Source organism: Myripristis murdjan, chromosome 12 (assembly GCF_902150065.1).
Source record: "Myripristis murdjan chromosome 12, fMyrMur1.1, whole genome shotgun sequence".
Taxonomy (NCBI): Eukaryota; Metazoa; Chordata; class Actinopteri; order Holocentriformes; family Holocentridae; genus Myripristis; species Myripristis murdjan.
The window spans coordinates 8,079,222-8,100,296 of NC_043991.1; the positions used below are offsets into that span (position 1 = coordinate 8,079,222).

At 40.7% G+C, this 21,075-nt stretch overlaps 2 protein-coding genes across 2 annotated transcripts in view; one reads left to right on the forward strand and one right to left on the reverse strand.

Annotated features, from left to right (window-relative positions):
* The first annotated feature begins 3,520 nt into the window (after nt 1-3,520).
* On the forward strand, nt 3,521-9,334 carry spag8 (sperm associated antigen 8). The gene is made up of 6 exons (XM_030065836.1): nt 3,521-3,646; nt 4,636-4,795; nt 5,088-5,133; nt 6,304-6,418; nt 7,450-7,512; nt 8,084-9,334. The coding sequence occupies exons 1-6, from the start codon at nt 3,578-3,580 to the stop codon at nt 8,189-8,191; spliced, it is 561 nt and encodes a 186-aa protein (XP_029921696.1). The 5' UTR covers nt 3,521-3,577; the 3' UTR covers nt 8,192-9,334.
* A 2,604-nt stretch (nt 9,335-11,938) lies between these two features.
* The window catches only part of npr2 (natriuretic peptide receptor 2), a 55,755-nt gene continuing 46,618 nt past the window's right edge, over nt 11,939-21,075 (reverse strand). Inside the window, exons 17-22 of the mRNA XM_030066040.1 lie at nt 20,837-20,960; nt 18,432-18,500; nt 17,823-17,997; nt 14,507-14,605; nt 13,268-13,359; nt 11,939-12,537 (exon numbers count right to left, since the gene is read on the reverse strand). Of these exons, the coding sequence (XP_029921900.1) occupies nt 12,475-12,537; nt 13,268-13,359; nt 14,507-14,605; nt 17,823-17,997; nt 18,432-18,500; nt 20,837-20,960 (622 nt within the window). The 3' untranslated portion in view covers nt 11,939-12,474. The remainder of the gene's footprint in view (nt 12,538-13,267; nt 13,360-14,506; nt 14,606-17,822; nt 17,998-18,431; nt 18,501-20,836; nt 20,961-21,075) is intronic.

Genomic DNA, 21,075 nt, shown 5'->3' on the forward strand with positions numbered 1-21,075 from the left:
CCTGCCAAAACACCTTATTATCATGATCCTGCAAATCTGTATGGAATAACAAACAGACAAAATACATATTCCTGCATGGCATGATGTTTTTCTTGTTTTTAGCAGAAGTTCTAAAAACTTTTTCACATGCAAATACATAAATTAGGGTTACTGGGCGCCTCTCTTTGAAGATGCACCTGGCATGGACTCAAGACATACTGACAGGAGGGACTACATCTCCCAGCAGACCTTGGGGTGCCTGTGAATTCCAGGAGGAGCTGGGTCAGGTTTATAGAGAAAAAGCTGCTCAGCTGCTCAGCTCGCCCTGTTGCCACCACGACAGCAAAAAAAAAAAAAAAAAAAAAAAAGGATGGATGAATGGATAGATGGTGGAACGACATTTTCACTTTGCCTTCAAATGACAGCCGGGTGATTTTTGTTCTCTCTAATTGCACCTCAGGGGACGTTATTTTCACGACATGTCTCCTGGAGACCAAGTGACGCGTTTCTGTGTTCAATAGGACTTAAATCTCAGGGAGATGATTCATTCCTCCATCCTGCCCCCTATTAAGAAATCTACCATCCACCGCATGAATCAAAGCTTTCACACAAAGAGCCATTTACGTCTGATTTGCTTTCATTAATTGAGAAAACACTGACATGAAACACGTGAGGTCCTATGCGTGTTACCCTATTCTCTAGAAGTTTTCCATGTGTGTTTCTGCCGCAGTATTACCAAGACTGGATCCTGCACATTGATTGTACGCTGCAGCTTAGAGTGATTCTGATTTCATTTCATAACACACCTTTTCAGCTCCACATTGTACCAATTAAAAAGGAACAGGTCACAGTCTCTCTGCTGCACGCTATGGCAGGGGAGCAGTGCTGCAGAACAGATAAAGAAGACATAATACTGGACTTTGTGCCTGATCCCCCCTTCCTACACACACACACACAACCACAGTATGGCATGCATCACAAGTATTTGCTGTTTTATGTGTATGATTTAATGATTTGTTCTGTTTTGACTTGGTACTGGATACACAACTATGATAGTACAACCGCATTTTACTGTTGGCTGCTTGACCTGCAGTTTTGGGTTAGGAGCATTTTACTACTACTATTATTATTATTATAGAATTATTACTCTCTTACACTATTATACACTATTATCACTACTATACAAACTGATAATATACTATAATATGTTACTATGACTTTGCTTGTTGTATTCTTGCAGTTTTTATAGTTACAGTGACAGTCACAGTGACAATGCATTGGTATACATCATTTAATAAGTATTCACAATAATGATATCAAATAACTACATTATTAATCACTGTTTTATGCCACCCCTGCTGTTTTAAATCTCCTTATTATCTATTCTCTTATCATGTCAATCACGGCTAATCTTTTATTAAGATTAAATTTGGGTGTGCACCAGAGCACCTTAATCTCCAGCAGCAACACACTCGCCTTCACAGCTCTGGTTTGACCTGTTGTTTTGTTATGTTGCATTGTTTTTTTTAGCATCTTGATCCATGAGGAACAGCCCGTTATGCTTTGTATGTGGATGAATGACAATAAAATTAACTTGATTTGACTCGATTTATAATAATTCATCCTACTTGCTACCACGGATGCTGATAGAGACACGTTTTCCATCGTTTTGTGTTTCAGGAATGATCTACTTAGAGTATTTTTCTTCCAACCCTCATATGGCACATACTTACATTTTTAGCAGCAACATGAAAAATTGTTGCTTTGTCTCACCAGGTGTAGTGAAAGTCCTCAGGGTTTCTGGGTAAATGTGCAATTACAGCAGGCACATCTGAGGACCGCTCCATCCTGTTAGAGCATGTGTGATATTGCAAATAAGGGTGTGTGGACTCCACAAACTGTGGGTGATGTGAAAGAGAGCGGGGTAGACCAGGAAAAAAAAAAGGCTTGTCTAACACTTGAATAGTTTTAGGACATGAATTGGCATTTTGGACATGAATTGGCTTCTTTACAAACATAATTTTGCTTGTAAACTGGTGTTATAGAAATAACTATGACAATAGGGGGACACTCAAGTGATATTTAGGCTATGCAAATTAGACAAATACTCTAAAATTCACTCTATATCTCCTGTATAATCTGGTGTTCAGTAGTGTTTTTTTCATGCAAGTTTGATATCAATGTTAGTAGACATTTTCCTTTCCTTGTGTGTGTGTGTGAGAGAGAGTTAGAGAAAGATTTGTCAGCTGAAAGCCATACTGGCTCATCATTATTTGCGGGTTCAGAATAAACTGAGCATTCATGTTGAATCAGCATCATTTCAGGGTGCAGACCTGGTGATGAATCAATGTCATATTTAAACTTGGAGTCGATGCTACGGGGTTCGGCTCAGTGTTTAGATTTACTCCCGGTGGTGAGGACAAGCATGATGAGAACCAGAGCCGCCTGGAGCGATATGATGCTGGTTTACAGAAGGTCTGTCACTTGGTAACATTGATGAGGAGGTTATGTAACGATGGTGTGTTCCTGGTTGGTGTGAAAATAAGCAGAAACTGAAAATACGTATGATAGTGGTGAAGGTGGTGATAAATATTTTGACAAGGACTTATGATGATTTTTGCTTCATTTCATCAGGTGCCTTCGTTTACTGTTGCTTGTGTGTGTGTGTGTGTGTGTGTGTGTGTGTGTGTGTGTGTGTGTGTGTGTGTGTGTGTGTGTGTGTGTGTGTGTGTGTGTGTGTGTGTGTATGCATGTGTTTTCTATGTTTTTCACTACTTGCACTTAGGCCCATCATGTCTCGTTGTTTTATTTAACCAAAAGTTAAACCCCTGACAGTTTTCCCAAACAAATTTTCCCAAGAGGACAATTAACCTGAATGTATTAAATGCATTAAAGATTAAAGGAAATATATTTATGTGGATTTCTTGCACATATTTATACATAATGCACATACACTGTTTGTTTTACAAATTTCTAATGGATATATTTTACATACATATACACTCACTGTCCACTTTATTAGGTCCACCTGTACAGTCTAACGCAGTTCAGGTCAACAGCTCTGCCATAAATTCTACATTTTAACAAAGTTTATAATGTTCAGTTTGTGTTCACATTGTGGAAAATGTGTCAGTTTAATTCTGTGTTTATTACTGAGGTTGTAGTTTGCAGAGGTCTTGTACTGGACAACATTATGCTGAGAGGTGTTTCTAATTTTTTGTCCTCCCTAATTTATATACAACGACAGGGACAAAATAGTGGAAACACCTCTCAATAAAACGCAGTCCAGTGCAACAGCAGCACTAACTATGAGCTCAATGCCAAACATAGGAGTGAATGAGCACCTCTGTTACTGTGACAAAAAGAAAACCTGAGCATAATAGGCAACAGAAAAAGGAAACTTTATGGCACAACATCTCGGCGTTGTCATGGCGACACTTCCGCCAACAGAGTCGCTCTTAGCTCAGGACAAACTCAGGTGTGTAAGGTGACAGCGGATGAGTATTTTTTATTTATTTTTTTTTTTTTTAGGCGAGGGGACACTTTTTGTTCACCGATACGTCCAGCCAGTCTTCTCCTGAAGTGTGCGGCCTCACTCATGTCCACCCAGGCGGCCTGCGGGGACGGAAACGACGGAAAATGTCTGTTGGAGAAAAGCACCGAGGAGGTACCAGTGCTAACTAGCTAGCAGCTAAACTCAGGAAAAAGGAAAATAGAAGATTATACAGAACCATAAATGCAGCTTCAGGTGGAGGTCCATTAAAAAAAAAAAAAAAAAAAAAAAAAAAAAAAAAAAAAAAAAAAACATCCAATTGAAAAAAAAACCCAAAAAACCAAAAAACCAAAAAAAACAAACAAACAAACAAACAAACAAAAAAAAAAAAAACAGGCATTGGGTTTACATAATCATTTGCATTGTTTCTTATAACTTTGGTGACATGGACGGATGGGTTGTCACATTGCCTTAGCTGCAGGTTGCACTGAAACTGTACCTGGGCTTGCAACTAACAAATATTTACATTGGCACTTAATTAGTTAATTAATGCATCAATCATTATAAAATTAATGACAAATGCCCATCATAAGTTGGTTTCGTGCAAGAGTTTGCGATACAGGTACTGGTGCCGATACTGCGACTTTGATACCTAGTCCTGAATGATACTTTTTTCCAGACCAGTTTCATAAAATCAATTTTATTAGGTCTTTAGGTGTGACAGAGTGTTTTTCCTGCATATGATGTGTAAAGTTAGACAGCCAATCACCAGCATTATTAGATCTTGGTTCAAGCATGGTGCATGCTCATTGGCCGACTGACACTGATGGGATTCACTCCTTAGATACTAAATTTCGGTACCATGGCATCTTTCCATACTCTAAAGTATTGAAGCAACTCAGTCCGTCTCATAAAAGTATCAAAGTTCTAACTGTTTTTTTTTTGTGTTTGTTTGTTTGTTTGTTTGTTTGTTTTTGCATTTTCATTTGCATTTGCAACCTGTAGCTAATTGCATGGAAGTTGCATTGGGCAATACCATTACCAGGCAGCCTTCACTCATATTTCTACTGAGCATCAGCATAATACCATGGTACATATATGCACATACACATACACACAATGCATTTATAGATAGTGTGGTTATGTTTGTCCATGTTATTCAGAGTGCTGCTGCAGCTCTTGACACTGAAGGGTCCAGAGAGCAAATCCAGAGACTCGGACACAGAGACATCCTCACGATGGACCCGGCATCCAAAATAGAAGATGTCAGCACAATGAAAGCTGCCTATGTCAGTCCCAGGACCGCAGGGGTGAGGCTGCGGGGTACGTGTCTTTGTCTCTCTCCGTCTACTGCTTTATCTCACACCATTATCACTTGTGACGTGCATGAAGCCGTGCACTTGAGAAGCTCTGAGAAGGTACAAGTGTTTTTCGAAGAACGGCATATTACAGCTTGCACATTGCACACTGAAGGCCACAGTGACCTTTATTATTATTGTTATTATTATTATTTTTATCAAGTTTCTTTTCTTATTTTTACCTTTTAATAAATGTTTGTCAGTCAATTCTCTGTTTACTCTCAGTTTATCTCTCCTCTGACGTTTCCACCCTTCAGGCATCAGAGGCGAGCTCATGGAAAAACATATCACCCAGAAGATAAGGTAAACTGACTTTGAAATAAGTCTTCTGATCCTAAATGAGTTTGTGCTGGAGGTGGTTTATTTGTGGAACTGGACGGCAGTGCTTGACCACGTCTGGAAGGAAACCAGTGGGAGGAGTGATGTAATATTTACAAATGTGGGCTTGTTTTACACTTCAGTCGCACCTGTGATACATTTTTAATCTGATTTTATGATGGGATTTTACAAGTGGGTTCCTCATCATAATATGGTTAATGGATTATATTCCCACACATGTGGTTGCCAACACCCCCTTCAATTTAAGTGCACACGAAGAATACAAAGTGTCAAGTTTTCAGTCAAAAGTGTTAGTGCTGCAGTAGACGGTGTGTCATCCCTCAGTCTTGTGCTGTACAGAAATTTCCTGGGCTGTAAAAGCAACACACCGAAGCTGCTTGATTCATTCAAGCTTCCTGACCAAAGGGCTCAGAGGGTTTTTTCAAGGCTGTCTGCTGTTTGTCAAAAACATGGCATTGCCACCTTTAACTGGACGAGCCACACTAGAGATTTGAGGAGTGTGAGGGTTTTGTTTTTTTTGTGGCAGTCATGAGCCTTGGAATTTGCATCACTCTGTTTAAAGACAACACCGATCTCTTTCTCCATGTCAAAAAGTTTTACAATGATTACAGTAAATTTGTAGAGTGATACAAAAGGATATGTGGAAGGATAATTACATTTTTACACAACTAGCTGGTCTGTTAACTGCCTTCTTTTGCAGCATTGTATATGAACCTGCACAATCATTTTATGTGTAACACCTATGAATTTCAGTTTATGCAGCACATTGATTTTTAATATTGATGTCTTAGTCACAGGGAAATATGATGATTTTAAAGTTGCTTTTACCGCTGCATCAATCCAATGCTCCCTGCCTTTTTTTTTTTTTTTAAGTATAAAATCATTTTAAGCCTTATTTTGTCTTTAGTTTCTTTCAGTTTAGTTTTGGTTGAGGCTTGCTGGTAAGGTGCTCAAATGAAATTCATGAAGGACTATTTTCAAAGAGCCAGACGGGGCTGGGTCTGCTCTGCACCGCAAATACTGTACAATACCCATTATAGTAGGCTGAGTACATGCTGCTACTTGCAGTATTTGCAGTGGAAAAACTCAGTAGATTGTCAGACCAGATATTGACATCTGTGTATTACTTTACAGAGAGCAGGTACATGCCGAATTCAATCCAGCACCTCCCAAAACAGACTTCTGCTCCACCACCAGGAAGGATTTCACCGTCGAGGGATTTGTGCCTCTTACCCTTGAAACAACAAACGTACGTATTTGTATGCATAAAAGTATCTACATTCTCACATTTTACTCGACAAACTTCCATTAAAAGTTCATGAACAGTCAACTGTCGGCATTGGATCTCTTGGGGAATCATCCCCACCTGCAAAATATATCTGTCTGTGCAAGTCATCCTGTCTTAATGTATTATTTTTCTCAAAACAAGTGAAAAACATCCGACAGTGCAGTGTGATAGTGTCACCTGCTTCTACTTCAAATCATCTTCTTCCAGGAATTTACTTGAAGAGGCATTATTTTTTTCATACAAGCGGGGGTGTCACAATTTCGGTTCTAAATATAAAATCGATTGAAATGAGCTTTTGAGTTTGACCTTCGAAATGATAAGCAGGTTTGTGATTCTCCCAGTAGTTTTGTTTCCTTTCCACAACTTTTTTTGGCTACTGGGAGAAGAGAAAATATGTAGACACTGCCTCCCCTTCTCCCCTTCTTCCTCTCTCCAGTGTGTCAACTGGTACCCAGTGGGAGTAACATTGACTCTCAGGGCAGTAAGTGTGGTACATTCAAAAAAAAAAAAAATGTTGCAGTTTATTACACTTGATACAACCTTGATACCACGTTTGTCAGGGCAGAGAACCAATGATCTGTTGATCTTTACGAATCAAGACTCAAGACAGTGTTTAAATCAAAAAGCTGACATCAAATCAAATGGTGACGCTTAAAAATGAAAGTGAAAATGAATCATAGATCTGGGCAGTCATGACACCCCTAGTTTCTAGTACGGTGGAGCTGCACTGGTAGCGAACAGAATTATCTCGGCCAAACATGTCCTTAGTATGTATGTGCCAGTTGTTATGATTTCTGTGTTACTGCCCTGGGACACTGAAGCAGGCGATTGACTGTTCATACGCTCATTTATGTACATTATAATCACAAGTCTTCTTAAAGAATGTGGAAAACCAGCCTAAGATAAGTATCTAAAGATAGAGAACAGTCCACAGTGCTGTGTGTTTTCGGTGTAACTCAGTTCTCACTGTATTGTTGTTCTCTGACTCTCAGGTTCATGACTACAAATCCGATCAGGCCATTACATTTTGGAGTGAGAATCACCAGCGGATACAGGTCGGTCCCATTGTTTCATGTCTTTATCAAAATCTTATTATTCAGTGAGTCAGCGCTATATAAATGCATTGATTTAATTCATTTTAAATTGGTTCATGTGTGGGCCAGAGGGAAATAAATTATGTATAATAGATTAATTTTCTCTACCATATGAACAGCTGGGTTTGGACTCTGTACATGCAGCCTTGCTGTCCCTTCACTCATCCTTGTAAAAAAATAAACATATAATCACTAATAGTTCCATATTTCACAATAGTGTGTCAGAGGAAAATGCAGCAGCTCATCCTGCAAGGTCGCCAAAGGAGGATTATGTATTGTGTATTCAAAGTTTTGATTCAGTCCTCAGTTTCTATCTTGTGAAATATGTCTGCGTTTATTAACTTGAAACAAGACGTCTCATTTTTTTCAGCCACAAACACACTGATCCGGCACCTGGTGTACAAGCTTGAATGAGTAATTGATCACTGTTGCAGTCTTTTTCAGAGTCAACACCTTTTTTTTCTGATCAGCAGTGACAGAACAAGCTAAGACAAAGTACTGGATATGATTCTTCGTCTGTTTTGTGTCACAGGGTGTGACTGCTGTGCCGAGCCCGGGCAGCCCCTTCAAAAAGTCGACGCTGTTCAGCACACCTGTCGCCCAGCGGCTGGACGAGCCTGCGCTCCCACCTGAGAGCTGAGCCACTACGGCTGCGTTTCACAGCTTTATGGAGGCATTATATTAAAGACATGATTTGCTTGATTTCTCGATTCTAGTGATCTCTCGACTCGACTGAGAAATCATACAGTGATTATATCTGAAGACAGCCAAGTGTCTTCCATCCATCCATTTTCTCTACCTGCTCAGGCTATTTCTAATCAATGTCACAGGCTGGAGTCTCTCCCAGCATGCACTGGGCACACTGTCACGCATCCACAGTTAGAGTAATCAGCTCACCTGATTGCATGTCTTTGGACTGTGGGAGGAAACCAGTGGAAACTCATTGAGAACATGCAGAGTGTACGCAGACAGGACCAGGATGACACTGAGCCACCGCGCCACCTTAAAGGATCGTTATCATGTAAATATATCATACATGTTTTACAAAATAATCTAATAACTGCTTAGTGACAGTGTAAGGTTGTCTTCACACATGCCAGCCTGTCAGCATCCTTTCTTCAGTGAAAAACATGCTGACGAGTGATTTTTTTGGAATACATTTATATTTAAAAAACAAATATCAGCCTGTTCTGCTCATTGTCGCTGGCTGGCTGTTTAAAAAAAAAACAAAAAACAATTGATGTCACTTTTCGAACCACTTTTTATAGGAGTTTAACATAACTGGGACAAAATGTGGGTGGCAGTGCTTTCTGTAGATTTTTTATTTCATTTTTTTCAGTGTTTAAAGGCCACTTCCCATAGGATTCTGTGTACAAAAAGATTTTGGCAGCTGAGAAGAAAAAAAAAAAACGCTGTGTGTGAACCCGGCCTGATGGCGTCTGCTGCAGCTGATAGCCACAAGCAACAGTAACTGTGACTGCATGCATTTAGTACTTTTACCTCGCTGAGTTATCATGCAGCTTACAAAGAGCTGAATGGGAACTTTTGGCATTATTTGGATTAGCGGTGGAAGATATAACCTGTTTGGCAATCAGGAAAAATTGCCAGTTTTTTCTTTCAAAATCTGGCCGAGATGCAACTTGCAATTGAATGTCAGCGATGGCCTTGTGCAATAACAATGAAACTGGATGTACTGTAGAGTGCGGTTAACAAATCACAGCTGGAACTTCCCTGTCGAAAAAGAAAAGGAGGCACATCTGCATCTCTCCTCATCGTCCCTCATCATCCCTGAGCGCTTTTCATTTTGGAAAGGCGAGGCAAATATTCACTCTGCTATTTGCTTGCTGAGCAAAAACTCTCTGAGCGTTTCTTCTTCTGTTTTTTTTTTTTTTTCCTTTCAGGTGTTCAGAACTGAAAATATGAAAAGCTTGCATGAACTGGCCATTGTATGCTATTGATTGCTGATAGAGAGCAGCACAATATGTTGATTTATGTGAAAAAGTTGCTGATTGTACCTTTAAATGTGGTTTTAGCACAGTTTGTTAAGGAAAGTCCCTCCTGTTACACATCAGTGTCAGACTATATTGTTCAACATTTTGCATTCACCAGCTGTAATCTCATTATGCCTAATTTACTTTTTGTTGTAATAATGTAGGATTTAACACTGCAAAGCTTCCACCTTTCTTTAGAAGTAAATGCACATTTTGTATTTTATTTTGGAATATATTTGTCCTAATTTTTCACGCTGCTATTGCTCGGCAGTGGAGCTGCTATTGTTTGCTGGCTCCCTGCATTTTTCTTCTACCATTTGACTATTGCTTTTACCTCTAATTGCTGCAATTGAATGGTGTTGAACAACAAAAGGCCACATTTTCTTCCTACACTGTGTAAATATCTTGCTATTGTCCCTGGACAAATGACAAGAAGACCTGCTCGGGCTCAGAGAACAGGAGGGCGAGTGTTTCTGCAGAGAGCCGCGTTCACAAGCGCTCGCCTTCCGCACGTCACATACGGAGCTGGGAATGTGCATTAGCAGCATCACACAGTGCATGGCGCAGATTCAGATATGTGCTCTGTCAATCACAGGACAATTCAAGGCTCTGCTGATCCTCCCGGAGCTTTCAGCAGGGATTAGTAGGAGGTAGCTATGGCGACATGTAATTTTAGGTTTTTCTCACAGTTTCCAGTTTTTCGCACCAAACATTTCATTATCTGAGCATACAAGAAAACAATTTGCCTCTGAAACACATACCCAGGCCTTTGATTGAGTTTATTCTGAATTTTTCAAATGTCATGTTTTATTATGTGACTAATTTATTATAGTCATTCACATAATGGCACAAAACTCATTTTTAGCCCATGTTTGAGTAAAATTCAAATTTTCAGCTGTTCATTTTCTTAATTCTGCATGTTGGCAGCATCTCAAAGCAGCTTTCAGCAACGAGAAACAAGAAACTATACAACAATTTAAGGTTTATTTTTTAGACTTGTGCCTCAAGTGGCTTTGAAAGTTATTCTCTCTCCTTGACTTTCTGCATGTTTTTTTTGTTTTTTTTCCGGTATGCATAGAGGCATTGATTTGGTTTCTTTTATGCGAGCTCTGTACTCAAAGTGCTCGATTCTGTGAAAGAAAATTTCAGATGATTTTGTGCACTGACTGACCCACAAACACACACATACACACACACACTCCACCCCCACCTTTGGAGGACAGTGTGACAGAAGGCCCGGTCAGCTCTGATAAGTTAATAGGTCATTGTTGTGTGGTGTGAATCATTCAGCATATGCCTGTGGACTCACCGATGTTCTGGGCGAATGTGTGTGTGTGCATGTGTGTGTGTGTGTGTGTGTGTGTGTGGCAGCTATAGCACAGGCACCGGTGGCATGTCAGCGTGAGGGAGTGGGCGGTAATTACAGTCATGCAGGAGGGAAAGATGTTCTCCTGCAGAGATGAAGAAGCACACACACGCTTTCTCTCTCTTATACACACACACACACACACACACACACACACACAGAGCCCATGCCCCATTCCACAACTGATAATGGGTGTCTAATGAGACGTGATGTCATTACAGCAACACACAGCTGCCTGCTACCGTTCTGATACCATCTCGCTTTGCTCTCTCTCTCTCTCTCTGTGTTTTCCCTATCTGTCCACACCTGCATGTAGTTAATTACAGGTGCTTGATGCTCAGTTTTCCTGAGCACACTGTTGATTAGATTAGAAGAAGAAGAAGAAGAAAAAAACGCGTCTGGCAGCAATGTGTTGTGAAAAGCAAAGCAACCAGGATGTTATGTTTCGAGTCAGCTTGAGCTGGATAAGCCTAAACCAACGGCAACGACGAGATGAAAGCGTTGTTCTAATATCTAATAGATGATAAAAATAGACAATAAAATCTTCAAAGCACAGCTGCAATTTCAGCAAAGACGCTCCCGTTAAGGTTATAGAGTGAGACGCCTTGTCCTCCTGGTGAACTGACTGTTGCACTTCCTGCCATTTCAATATGTGACTCTAGCGGGATATCAAATATTTTTGGGGGACGGCACAAGGGCGATTATAAATTCTTTCTGGGTTAAATTTAGATGAACACATTTGGGTAAGTGTTGTCAGGGGGATATGGCCCAGATACATTCGGAGAGTCCACATGACTAGTGGAAATATTAGCTTTGTGCACAGCAAGGCATTAAGTAAAGCGTAATTCCTGTAGAAAGGCCTTATATTACGGCTCCCTCACTTCTCCGCCCGCTCTCCTCCATGACACTCTATCGCTTTGGGGAAGGCAAAGTCAATAAGTAACCGCACTCTGAAAACAAACACAGAAACAAACAAACAAAAAAAAAAAGATAAAAATAGCACCTGGTTAGTGAATGAGAAAACAAAAAATGAGCGTTTTACTCAGTTTATTGAACAAAATATCTTACAGTATCTTGGATATACATATATACATACTATCTTATACTGTTGAACGCCACTGTTGAACGTTGACCTCTGCATTGACATCGATCGTAACGCTACCCCCCCCGCCCCACCCCCCCCCTTCTTCAAAGAATGTTTCCAGGAAATATTAATACATCGTTGACTCCAAAACACATTATACAAATCTTAATATAGAAATCACAAAAAATAAGAATTTATCAGTGAAAAGTACTCACTCTCAGGACAGAAAGGTTCTTCATACAAAAAACAACTTGTACAATTTTTTGCAGTTACAGTATGCAGGTAATAAATATACCTGAAATTCCCTCTATTTCTGTTTTAAGGTATATTGTTGTTCACTTCTTTTTTTTTTTTTTTTTTTTTTTTCTCTGTGTAGGGAATCACCGATAGGGACTTATTCTAGAACAAATAAAGTGGTGGCTTGGCCACTGGAGCCTCTGCTGCTGTCTCCTCTCTGCTGCTGCCACATGATCAGCAGCCTCTCAGATAACATACACATCAGTCTTCTCCCCAAGAAGCCAATAGGTTCTCATTTTGCCTTTGCCCTGGAAAAACACAGAAATCAATAGGTTTATCAATGGAGACGAAGGTGGGGCGGGGGGGGTCTGGGCTGCGCCTCCTTTAAGGGCGACCCCGACAGTCGTAAAGTCCATAATCACAACAAAAACGTGCATATCATATTTATCATTTGAAATTCTTCCAATCCAGCTAGATAAACAAACCGTAAATATATCATTATGTAATGTCATGGAAGTGCACATAAAAACCTGGACAAAGCCTGGAATAGTAGTTTAGTTCATTATTAGGAACTGCTATTGTTGCATAAATAAATAAATAGGTAAATAAGTCCATTAATGATGTAGAAAAATATTTTGAAATATATTTAAAAATGTATGAGTGATTATTGAACATTATATTTTAGTCTTACCATTTTGAATTTATTTCTTGGTGTTTAGTTATGAGATCTAAACAATATAAAACCTGACACAAACCAAAATATCTTTTCATATAAAGGTCCCTTAAGGGCCAGTCCATTTCAAATGGGGGTCCACAGCTTCATGAAGGTCAATTTAGGGGGTACAGAACATGAAAAAAAAGTTTGAAAACTCTTGCTTTAGAGAAATTTTAAAGAGCCATCGGCCACCTTGGACTATTTTTCTGCAAATCTGTCTGTCAAGCGTCCTGAGCTCCTTCGGTCTCTATATTTAAGGTTCATCAAAAACAAATTCCCACATTAGGATAAAGAACGAGCTCCATGAGTTTCCGCGGCCTTACCTTCATTTCTACGTCTCCTCGTAACTGGAGATCAAAGTAGCCAAACTCGTCTAGCACCTCTTTGGTGGCTGAGGACACGTGGATCTTCAAGGCTGCAAAGCACAGCGAGAGCACAGTGAGACAAGATGGCATGCAGCTGTATCGACGAGACTAGACAAAACTGTGAGTGTTAATACTGTGAATAGCGAGCGGCGGTTTTTCAAAATATCTCCAGTGCCGCAGCCCTCCCTCACTCGCAGGCACGTGAGAGCGACAATAGACGAGGAAAAGCAGAGCTCGGATGTGGCAGCGCATCCCAAGGCCGGCAGACGTCAGCGCTGAAATGCTAATAGCGGTGCAAATCTCCATTGTTGGGTCCAATCAATGCACACAAAGCAGAGATGTGCGACGTGACTCCTGCCTCTGATGCTTGATGCTGCACGGGTTATCGCCTGGTAAGGGCCCTGAGCTGTAAGTGCTATCAATTATTTACCAGTGGAGGCACAACACAGGAAGAGACTCGGTAGTTAATCAATACGCTCGCAAAAATATCAAACCGCCATATCATAACACGAGTTCCTGTCGCTGCCAGTTAAGAGCAATAATGTCAGCGCACAACCTGTCGGCCTCAGCAGGTTAACGCGTCTCACATTCAGCCTCGAAAACAAGATTTTTACTTAAGGAGCGTTTCAAGGTGCTGTCATGTTTCAAGGAAGTTGAGATGAGACGGCTGAGACAGGTGATATTAAACAAATGACACCGGCAGATATACTGGGCTGGCTGATTAAATCAAATTAAATTAAGCTGTTTTTACAGTGTAATTAATAAAGGCATGTGCTTCGAAATCAGCTTTATGCCTAATCTTTGTGCAACACACCAGTTTTTTTGTCTCCTTCAATGCTTTTGTAAGTAGTTTGACTATCCTTTGGTGCTTGTTATTTTGAAACTCACACACCTTCCAAATGATTTCATTAGTCTTAGTGCAAAAATTTCAGTCAACAAATCATTCACAGCATATTTTGCTATAACAGGGAAAAACAGTGAAGTCCATGCAAATAGTGAGTAATAACAAATAAAGAGCACATTCCTACCACTGTTAAATTTCATGTTTTTTGGGTTTTTTTTTGCCCATTAGATAGCAGATTTTAATATTCAGGTTTGAGATGCAACATGTGACAAGCCGGCAGGCACCAAGGAGAAAAAAACAGGAGAGAGAGAGAGAGAGAGAGAGAGAGAGCTAAATCTGAAGCTGACACTCACCCTCTCCGTTCGACTCCATCCGAGATGCCGTGTTGACAGTATCTCCGAATAAACAGTATCTGGGCATTTTCAGTCCAACCACCCCCGCACAGACAGGCCCTATAACATATTAACACAAAAACAGATAAAATACACTGGGAGAAAGCCATAAAAACGGTTAATACGCCGCATGTCTGGAAACGACGTCATCCGACAACATCAACACGACCGCATCATCGGTGAGAGTGATTTTTAGGTTTTCGATGGGGAGTGGAAGCGACGCACACGATGTACTTTGCTTACACCGACAATGCTAAGTACCAGCCTACGCACACCATTCAAAGGTCCATCTGTGGTGCATGTCAAGTGCTTGAAAAAGAATATAAACACCGCCGCCATGAGCTGATGCGGTCTAAATACTATGGTAAAAGCCTCTTATGAATTACTTCAGAATAAATGTCACAGACAGAACAAGGCAGAGCATCCTGTATTTATATGTCCAGTCTCAACACGGGTACCCAGACATGGAAAGTAACTAATTACAAGTGCTCTGGTTGCTGTAAATATACATTTATTTCTTTTCTGAGTAGCTTAAAAGCCTGCACTCTTCCTTTTCTGTGGGGTAAATATTTTACCTGAGTGGTTAAGTAAGGGATTATCAACGAGTAGGTGTGCGTTAAACGGTTTTAAGGCACGACGTCGAGACAAAGAACCACCTAAAGTGCCTTAAAACCGTTTAACGCACACCTACTTGTTAAATATCCAGCTTTTTTTTTTTTTTTTTTTTTTTTAATATTCATGGTCATCTGCCAATAATATAAAGGGAAAAAAGGAGGAAACAATATTGAAAATGTGACTGGGTGTTAGGTCATCAAGTCGATAACTTAGCTGTGCTGCTGCAGCAGATAACTAGCAAGCTTTGACAGCTTTTTCATGTTGCTATGGTAACAAGTTGGGTGATTAAAGTTGAGCCGGACTACTTGTGCAATACACGGTTTCAACGCACACCTGCCGGCCAATCAGAGCAGAGTAGTAACAGTTAGTTAAGGTGGCGTGATCTGATTGGACGGGAGGAGTTCCAGGTGTGTTGATATTCAGTATAACAGCACGCTGGCGTTTTACTATGATGTACTCTGCTGTCACTCTGCTTTACTGGTGTTCAGTAATAACTGATAATTGCATGAACAAGATCTAGTGGTACGTCTTCTAAAAACACGTTTTGAAAAATAAATGGAGCTAATTTGTGAGCGGTGGTCAGAGAACGTCGTGGAAGAGGACATTGTTTGCCCCCACGCTTAAGATACTGCATTTTTGCACCTCAGTGAGCCACAGCTAAAAATGTAAATAAATAAATAAATAAAGACATTTAGTCCCGCATTTTATGATTGTGTCAATAAAACAATGTAAAACCAAACTTTGTTAGCTGCAGTTAGCTTTGCTGGTTAAAGCTAGTCTTGTTTTTATGAGCTTATTAGGCAAATTAGCCTATTAAACTAACAGCAACCTGTGTCTGGTTTTCTAAGTACAATGAAAGCAATGTCATTTTAACTAACAGGCTTAGGTTTTCACAGTTTCATTGAGGGTTTGATCAGATCTGATTTCGGTTGCACATGCACAGCAGCTATATTTGTACAACGGCTGTATCCTCGAGGTCGTGCTGTTATACCGAATATCACCATGTGCTGATGCAACAGCACTCCCTCTCCTGTGATACTGCTTGATTATACGCCCAGTACCAGATCTTAGTTTTATTAGCATGATCAAATAGGGTCCGTCCTCAAACCTTGAGGTAAAAATAACAAACTCAGTTATCAGATTATTTGCAAGAAACAGTAAAATCAGGTGTTTTTTTTTCCCCAAAACATTTCTGAAGAGAGCAACGCCCCAAATTTTAACTTCTTCATTTTTTAGCAGCAGTAGTTGACTGTTTCTTTAGCTCGTTATTTACTTTTTCATGACCCATTTTCTAGATCATTACTCTGACTTGGGTAAACCTCAGCCGTACTTTTTATTGTTTTTTTTGTCTCCAGTTTTATTTCTTCTTTTGTTGGTAACCACTGGGATGAGCTGCTGCAGATCTGACTACACTGTTGTCACCAGCAGACGCTGTCATCGACCACGTTCACCACAGTTTACGATAATACATCGGAGTAACGCTTTGCACTGGATGCATCAACACACAGATCTCATAGAGGCTCCCTGACTTGCCAAATATTTATCATTTGAAACATTATTGTGTTATTTGTCACGGCGACAAGCATCCAGAAACATTTACTAAATATTAAAAATGAGACACTGCTACTGCTAGGAAAAAAAAATATCATTAACAGACGCGGGGTTCACTTGTAAATCCATCTTAATAGCCTGTGCAGACCGACCGAGGCACTGATAATATCTGTCTCTTTCCTCCAGGCAGCATTTCTTCCACCGGTGTCACCAGGAGGGGTGAGCGGGGTCATGCAACTCAGGAATTTACGACGCCGCTTGAGTCAATTTCTCTACAAAAGACATGCTTGGACAGCCGGCGTTACGTCTCGGTAAAGAGAAAGTGTGTGAATGTCAGCAGAATGGCTGTGCAGTGAGCGTTCTCACCCCAGCCAAAAGGGCCGGCTCTCGATTTTGCATAAAAATGAGCTGAATTTCAAGCTAAATTTCAAGTGACCTGTGCAGGAAGTTGCTAGTTTCTCTTAGAGAGTGCATGCAGGTGAGACTGTTTGCTTGCTGCTTGGTGTTTCGTGGAGTTTGTCCATCGGTCTATGGAGGCAAATAGGAATCAATAAGAGATCACGCCAGTAGTTTAATTTCCATGACCACAGAGTTGCCTGAGAAAAGATGTGTTTTAACGTTATAACAAATGGGTAAAATACAACTAGATATGTTTTTTTCTCCTCTTTTTGTCATTTCACACCAAGCAGAAACAACACAGTTTGCAATTTTTCCACCAAAAATGTGGACACTCTTTACTTGCAGAGGTATAATAAGCTATTTTCAACTTTCTTCACCAGACGGAGACAAACTGACACATACAAAAAATATGCTGAAGCACCAAGACAATAGTTCAACTCACTGTTTTTTTCAGTCAATTGGTGCTTATTTCAATGTTTTTTTTCTCCAAAACTTTTATAAAATTACAATTTCCACAGCTTTTCCAGAGACTAGAAACTGTATTTTTAAATTCTCTGACTTAACCAGGCTTTTCATGAACGATGTGTAGGAGGCAGCTACTCTCTGTTTTGCTCAAGGACACTTCAGCAGTGCGGACGCCAAACGGCTACATGAAATGTCTCTTCAACCCGCGGCACATCGCAGAAGCAGAGAGCAGAGAGCAAAGACGTACCTGTGTGTATTCCTATCCTGAGTCGCAGCTGGTCGTTGGGTCTGTGTCGGATCTTGAATGTTTTGACCTGCTCTAACAAGGCCAGCGACATCCCGGCGATCTCTCGGGCGTGAAGCTTCCCGTTCCGCACCGGGAGGCCGGACACCACCATGTACGCATCGCCAATCGTCTCCACCTGACAGAAACATGATAAAAACTGGACGGTTAGAGAAAGTAGAGGGGAGAGGGAATCGCGGCAAACACAGTTTTGACATGTAGGATGGCCGTTTAGATTGTGCAGAATTAAAATGACTACAAATACTGTGTAAATTACTAACATATTACTATTTTGCAACCAAAAAAAAAAAAAAAAAAATGCAGCCGTACTATTTGTGTCTGTTGTATTCATGTATGGATCAATGTGCAAGTCACTGCACTGCAGGTTTGTTTCCTACTGGGACCCTCCATACTAAAACTGTATGCATTCAACTGTGAAACCCTTAAATTGCTTACTGTGTTTTAATAGGAAAGTATGATAAAACTGGTAAAAAAAAAAAAAAAGTCTTTGGATAAACTTGATCACTGTAATTTAGTGAGCAACATGCATGGACAATAATCAATTTGACTTACCTTGTATACATCAAAGTTATCAATAATGGCATCAAAACAGGTGTATAGATCGTTGAGCAATGTCACCACCTGTAGAGAAAGAAAGAGAGAGAGAGAGAGAGAGAGAGAGAGAGAGAGAGAGAGAAAAGTGTTATGAAAAACTTACTCAAGTGAAGCAACAGTAAGCACCAAAAAATAGACTGAGCCTCTGGACTTTGAAATTAAGTTAACCGAACGCACAGCGACTGCCAGTTTTTTTTTTTTTTTTTTTTTTTCATGAAAATGCAAAAACAATTTCCACAGTCTGCTAATCTGACATTTCGGGCTGTGTTTCGCAGGTCTGAGAGGGATTGGATGGCCGGCGTGTCCGCAAAACACTCTCCGTCTTCTCTCCGTCAAGACTCCTCGCATATCTCAGTCCCTCGCTGGACCGATGCCCGCCGTGGCTTAGTGACAAACCCGTTTGCACGGCCATAAATCAACCCAGCAGATGGAATATTGCAGACACATCTGACACACAATATGTACCGAATTTACAAAGCAGTGTGAAGTAACGGTTACATAAGCGGTCTGCAATTTATTCGGAGAAGGTGTGAAGTCTGTCATGTTCGTTTACACAGAGAAAACAATGTCTGAGCGCCGAAATTTCCACCCGCGAATGTTTACAAGGGAAGCGAGTGAACATTTCTGAGCAAATTAGGACACTGAACTGGTGAGGGACTGAGATTTAAAGTGCAGGGAGCCTAGAATAAGTTTTTTTTTTTTTTTTTCTTTAAAAGACAACTCTGAGTTTGTAGTGACACTGAAATTTAAGCAGCTGCGGAGGCTGGTTATCTGGTGACACATTTCTGCATCATTTGCGAGGTAAGACGACGCATTGTCTTCTGGAAAGTAGGCCACGGTTTTAAAGCAAAAAACAAAATTTAAGGACTCCATCGGAGGATATAACAGTGGATATTTTTTCGAAGTTTGTGGATTTCTTCCCCATGAAGCGTGCTTGCTTCTCCCGTAAAACTTCAAAAGACCGGGGATGAATCTGCGAGAAGAGACAACGGCCGCTCTTACGGGACCGTCCTCCTCCCTCAGCGGCGGTTTGATCGCTCGCCGTCGCCTCGGAAACCGCACCTGAATGTGACACGCCATCTCCATAATGGGCCACAGCCTTGAAATCTCCCCTATGGGATTCAAGCGAGAAGGAGATATAGCATAGCATTATGTGACTCAACTCTGCGTCAACAAACTCTCCCTCTCGAACAACCGGACTATTTTGAGTTGGAGCCCGTGTGTGGGAACACTCACTGTGGGAACTGTGAGACACACCGTAGGTAGAGACTTGATGCTGGTGAGTTCTTCTCTGCATGAATAGAGCGAGTAAAATCACCGCGGTTTGCGTTCCCCTTTGCATCAAGAGCGAGAAACACGCGACCGGTGATTTGAGAGCTTTTCCTCCTCATCAAATTATCCAGACCGGAGAAGTCAGAGATACGGCCCATTAGCGCGTCTCATCTGGCCCACAAGATGTTTTTACAGGGAAAGGGCCAAAAAACAAACATCAAAATGTATTTTTTTTTTAATTGAAACACTCATTAGACCCGGCACAACAAACTACCCATCGGCCAGAGGTAATGTGTTATGTTAGTTTAGCAAATATGTGATCAAAAAAGCGAAAGCTGACATGGAACATAGAAGAATATAGAAGATTAAAAGAGCAGTATTCTCCTCTGGGAGGTAAAAAGCAAACCTGTGTGCTATATATTTGCTGAATGTCTCTCTTCTGCTTTATGTAATTCTACATTAAGTTTTATTGCAGTTTCTCGTTGATTTGTAGGCAACAAATTGATTTAAAATAATAAATCAGAGCCTAAAATATCAATATGTCAATTCATACTGGCACTAACAAAAAAATAATCCAGCCACATGGTGAGGAAAGCAGCCCCCCTAATGGAGAGGGAGGTTTTATTACAGAACCTGCTGCCTCAAATCCCCCACAAGACGTTTCAGGTGCATTAGCTGGCAACTATTAAATTAACTGTCAGCTACTTTGATAATTGATTAATCATTTTGACTGATTTTTAAGAGGAAATTTTACAAATTCACTGATTCCTGCTTCTAAAATGTGAATATTTTCTGGTTTCTGTGACAGTAAACTAAATATCTTTGGGTTGTGGGACAAAACAAGACATTTGAGGTTGTCACTTTGGACTGTGGGAATCTGAAGTTGCATTTCACCATTTTCTGACATTTTCTGGATCAAACAACTAATTGATTAATTGAGGAAACAACCGTCAGATTCATTGCAAGTGAAAATAATGGTTTGTTGCAGCTGCAGACACAGACAGATACGTCTACCTGCAGAGAGGGGGATCGTTTCGTGGAAGGGCAGATCCTCTCAGGACTGCAGTGGGCGGTGATTGCGGGCTGCGTACCTGTAACGGCGTGCTCTCGGCGGACAGGGACGTGAAGCCCACGATGTCACTGAAGTAAATGGTGACGCTGTCGAATGCCTCCGCTTGCACCGTCTCCCCTCGCTTTAGCTGCTCCGCCACTGAGCTGCACACAAAGACAGACGCAAAAAAGGTCAAGGCATTCACCGGGAATCGATTCTGCTGGGAATCTGTGAGAGTGCACTCGGAAAATTCATGCCAAGAAACACAGGATGACACGC

Excerpts from the sequence above, each read along its gene's own strand:
- spag8 (XM_030065836.1), top strand. The coding sequence starts at position 3,578 with ATGTCCACCCAGGCGGCCTGCGGGGACGGAAACGACGGAAAATGTCTG. Across the intron at positions 3,647-4,635 it reads TGGAGAAAAGCACCGAGGAG|AGTGCTGCTGCAGCTCTTGA; the intron begins GTACCAGTGCTA and ends CATGTTATTCAG. Across the intron at positions 4,796-5,087 it reads CGCAGGGGTGAGGCTGCGGG|GCATCAGAGGCGAGCTCATG; the intron begins GTACGTGTCTTT and ends TCCACCCTTCAG.